Source organism: Terrapene carolina, unplaced genomic scaffold (genome assembly GCF_002925995.2).
Source record: "Terrapene carolina triunguis isolate 2854851 unplaced genomic scaffold, T_m_triunguis-2.0 Scaffold613, whole genome shotgun sequence".
NCBI classification, from domain to species: Eukaryota; Metazoa; Chordata; order Testudines; family Emydidae; genus Terrapene; species Terrapene triunguis.
The window spans coordinates 1,526,257-1,531,194 of record NW_020664964.1 but is presented as its reverse complement, the minus strand read 5'-3'; the positions used below and the strand labels follow the sequence as shown (position 1 = coordinate 1,531,194).

Genomic DNA, 4,938 nt, shown 5'->3' with positions numbered 1-4,938 from the left:
ATTGGCCCGGGACGGCGAACCGCGGCCAGTGGGGGCCGCGATCGGCCGAACCTGCCGCGTCAGCAGGCAAATAAAACTGACCCGGCCCGCCAGGGTGCTTACCCTGGCGAGCCGCGTGCCAAACGTTGCCGACCCCTGCGCTAGAAGATCAAGAACACACTCTGGCTTAAGGTCCATCAGTCACATTTCAGCCTCTTCTTCATGTACTGAGCTCAACCATTTACATTTGTATTTGTGATCAGTCATGTTATTTAAGTAGGAGAAAGGTTCTATAGCATCTCCGTCTTTTTGGATTATTATTATTACCGTACTTCATCCTTCTAAGGTTCTAGTTTCAGGTTTTGGTTAATTAGCTAAATTGAGACTTCCACTGAGAATGGAAAAGTCTACAATCTGTCAGCCTGCAATCTGTCAAACTCCTTCAAAATCTTCCTTCAATTGCTTTTGTAAATTTAGTGCCTCTTTGTACTCTCTTGTGCAAAATACATGCTACATTTTGATCATAGCCCTCCTCCTATTGGGTGCAAATTTCTTTTTTCAAATCCTCTTTTTTCAACCAAGTGGGAGACTGATTCTGACTAAAATAGAATTTTTGAATTTCCATAATACACTTCAGGACTGTGTTAGGTATAACTTCTTATTCAAGAAGGTTTAAACCCTTGCAGCCTTCAAACCATCTTTTCCACACTCCTCACAATTTGTCTATTCCTCTGGTAATAAAGGTCCTTATAAATAAATGCTGTATTCCAGTTGTGGATTCACAGATCCAACTAGAGAAGAGTGAAGAGAGATACAGGAATGCTCTGCCAGGCACACAGAACTATAGAAAAGTGGATCTCACACTAAGAGTGATGAGATTATGGGAAAGAAGTATACTACATGATGTTAGAAAATGAAGCATGGAGCAGGGAGAGATAAAAGTCTTTGAAACAAGCTATATAAGTCTATGGATTTTTTGTAAATGAATCACTAAAAGAATTGCAGCAGAGATATTTAGAAATAGGATTAAATGTAATCATGTGACAGAGGATAGCAACATTATGCTGATGCAAAAGTTCAGAAAGAGACTTGGAAGAGGCATATAAGAGTTGCAATAATCTAGGTGAGATAAAAAGGCATGATAAAGAGTTCAGAAATGCAGACAGAACTAATTTAATTTACTAAACATTTCATGGGTACTATGTTTGAAAATAAAAATTGATGAAGTGATAGTTGAAAAAGACAATAGGAATATTTCTGCTTACCTGCTTATTCTGTGTTTCCCATACAATGAGCTGTTTATCAGATCCTCCAGAAATTAATTCAGTCTCAGCAGCTAAAAAAATATTTTTTAAATTATGTGAACACCTACTTTTAATTGCTACTATAAAGTAAGAGTTATTTCAGTCACGGAACAAACAAAGCTACTCGATGTGTATTACAGAAAATTAAATTTCCCTAAAAACGTAAGAGTTGTGATAGCTAAGAATGCTAAGTGCTGTTCAAGACTAGACAGACCATTGAATATATTTGTAAAAAAAAAAAACCCACCCCAAAACAAAACAAAAAAACCCCACAAACGTTAATGCTTGTGAAGTTTTATATGAATACGGTCAAGGGCATGCCACCTGAGCAGTTCGGGCAGTCCTCAGGCCAGCCACAGCAGCCACTGCTGGGGCAGTCTCAGGCCACCGCCCCGTGCGTGTCCCCCCCCGCCCCCCACCAAGCAGCAGACATTTGGGTCGGGGGCTAAGGGCTGGGGCACGGGAGGGGGTGAGGGCTCTGGGTACCACTTACCTTGGGGGGAGCTCCCCGAAAGCAGCGACATCCTTCAGCTCCTAGGGGGAGGTGTGGCCAGGGGGCTCTGTGCGCTGCCTTCGCCTATAGGCACTGCCAACCAGCCAATGGGAGCTGTGAAGCCAGCGCTCGGGGGGGGAAGGGAGGCAGCGCTTAGAGCTGCATGGCCGCACCTCCACCTCCGCCTAGGTGCTGAGGGATGTCGCCGCTTCCACAGAATACCCCTCCCCCCAGCACCAGCAGGGTCCTGGGCCGTGCACCACTGCCTGCCCCCCCAGCACCCTCCCGGGCCGCCCCCCCAAGCACCTGCGGTACCCCCAGGCCGCCCCCCTCCCCAAGATTTAGTCAGGGGTATATAGTACAAGTCATGGACAGGTCACAGTCTGTGAATTTTTGTTTACTGCCCGTGACCTGTCCATTATTTTTCCTAAAAATACCCATGACTAACACGTAGCCTTACTAATGACCTCTCGATCTGGGACAGTTCCTCAGTTTTATCACCTAAAAAGAATGGCTCAGATGTGGGAATTTCCCTCACATCTTCTACAGTGAAAACTGATGCAAAGAATTCATTTAGCTTCTCCACAGTGGCCTTATCTTCCTCGAGTGCTCGTTTAGTACCTTGATCATCCAGTGGCCCCACTGATTCTTTGACAGGCTTTCTGCTTCTGCTGTACTTAAATTATTTGCTGTTCATTTGAGCTTTTGGTTAGTTGCTCTTCAAATTCTTTTTTGGCCTGCCTAATTATACTCTTGCACTTGACTTGCCAGAGCTTATGCTCCTTTCTATTTTCTTTACTAAGATTTAACTTCCAATTTTTAAAGCATGCCTTTATTTTTAAACTTTGTTGTTTAGCAATGGTGGCACTTTTTGTTCCTCTTGCTATGGGTCTCATCAGGCCCTGCTGACTTGAATAGATCTAACATAGAAATAGTCTTTAACCTGTTCTTTCCCTATTTTGGGCTTGCATTCCTTCCCCCGGTTGTCAATATTAATTGTACAATGCATTTAGTACAAAGCAATGTTCCCACTTCTTCATATGGAAATTTGGTAACCACAAAAATTCTCAGAAAAAAATCACTTTCTCCAATCAACAGTTAGGAGGGGAAGGATGGGAAATTGGGCTTATAATGGAAATCTAGATGTAATTTTAATAATGAAGTCACTACACTCCCTCCATACTCCCTCTTCCCCCCACACTATTAATTCTATTTTGTTTTCTGGTACAGTGTTAGACAATTTTGCAGAAAGCCGTAAGGCAGAAATATATATTTTAAAAGGTTCACAAAGGGACACTAAGTATAGGAAGCACAAAGAGCAATCTCTTCAGCTATGATTCATAAACATTTTCAGAAGACTTTTTTCAGCAGATATCATGACATTCTCAAACTCATATATTGCATGCTGCAATTTTTTACAGGTATTGCAAGACAATAATATACAGAACTCCAAACTCCAAGAACAGTCTAGAAGCAGGGCTACGTAATGCATTACATTTTCAAAATATATGTCAAGTCTGCTTCAACAAATTTACAGTTTGCCAATGTTTTATAAGAAAAAAATAAACAAAAGTATTCAGAGAAGAAATCAAATGTGCTCTCATCACTCTACCCCAGGGCATGGAACACAGAGCCTGATTAAATATCCACTGAAGTCAGTGGGCAGACTCCCTTTGATTTTAGTGGGTACTGGATGAGGCTCCTGAAACATTGTGAATTTTATTTATTTTTAAAGATGACTAACTTCACATTTACCAGTGAAGAACTCCTTAAATATTGTGTCCTACTTTGTTTTTTTAATTCCATTTTAAATAAGTTTTATAATAGTTTTTTCTACTTCCCTGCTGTTGCATAGGGTTACCATACGTCCGGGAAAGTCCGGCTTTTTGGGCCTCAAATCCCCGTCCGGGAGGAAATCCCAAAAAGCCGGACCTATCCGGGAAAATAGGGAGGGAGAGGCCGGCGGTGCTCGGCCGGGGGCCGGGGCCGGGCCAGCGCCCCAGGGCCCGAGCCGGGTGGGAGACGCTGGGGCAAGAGCCTCTTGGCCTGGGAGGGCTAGCCGGCCGGCCGCCGGAGGGAGCCGCTCGGCCGGGGGGGCTGGACTGGGCCGCGCCTCCTCGCGCCCCCCCAGCCCCAGCTTACCTGCTGCCTGCCTGCTTCAGGCTTCTCGCGAATCAAATGTTCGCGGGAAGCAGCGGAGCTGGGGCGGGGCCAGGAAGGGGTGGGGCGGGGCTGGAGGTGGAGTTGGGGCGGGGCCAGGGCCCCGTGGAGTGTCCTCTTTTTGGACACTTAAAATATGGTAACCCTACTGTTGCATATAATGATCTTCTCAGCAACGGGGAGTAACTTGTCACAAAAATAACACCAAACATGCCCTCTTAAAGGCCCTGAGGAAAAGCACTGAAGTTCCCTTCCCTCACAGGAATGCATACCTTATAGCAGGGGTCTCAAACACACGGCCCGCAGGGCTATTTCCTGCGGCCCGCCGAGCGGCCCGTGCCCGGCCCCCCGGCCTACCTCCAGGCCAGGGTTGGGCAAACTACACCCGTGGGATTGCCCCCCTTGAGCCCCGCGCCGGCTGGCATCCCGTCCCTGTGGCCCGGGGAGGGAGGGGGGGGGAGAAGCAGAGGGCTCCATCCGTGTGTTGACCTGGCTTCCAGGCATGCCCCCCCGCAACTCCCATTGGCCGGGAATGGGGAACCGCGGCCAATGGGAGCTTCGGGGGAGGTACCTGGAGAAGCGGCAAGCAGTGTGCGGAGCCCTGCGTCCTCCCTCCCCCCTCCCCCAGGGGCTGCAGGGACGTGGTTTCAGCTACTTACCGGGGCCGGGAGCCTGCCCTGGCCCCAGCCCCGGTGTGCGCCGCTGCCACCCCGGAACCCCACTCCCTGCCCTGAGCCCCCTGCTGCATCCCACACCCCTTCTGCACCAACTCCCTGCCCTGAGCTCCCTGCCCACACCCCAACCCCCTGCCCTGAGCCCCCTGCCTGCACCCCACACCCCAACCCCCTGCCCTGAGCCCCCTGCTGCATCCCACACCCCTTCTGCACCTCAATCCCCTGCCAAGCCCCCTGCCTGAACCCCAACCCCCTGCTGCACGCGAACTCCCTGCCCTGACCCCCCTGCCACATACCACACCCCTCCTGCACCCCAACTCCCTGCCCT

The 4,938-nt window shown here is 48.5% G+C and overlaps 1 protein-coding gene across 2 annotated transcripts in view; it reads right to left on the bottom strand.

Annotated features, from left to right (window-relative positions):
- Positions 1-4,938, bottom strand: part of ELP2 (elongator acetyltransferase complex subunit 2) — a 120,451-nt gene that overhangs the window by 110,001 nt on the left and 5,512 nt on the right. For both annotated transcript variants that reach the window (XM_026659236.1, XM_026659237.2), the window contains exon 3: positions 1,245-1,315. In XM_026659236.1, coding sequence (XP_026515021.1) covers positions 1,245-1,315 — 71 coding nt within the window. The remainder of the gene's footprint in view (positions 1-1,244; positions 1,316-4,938) is intronic.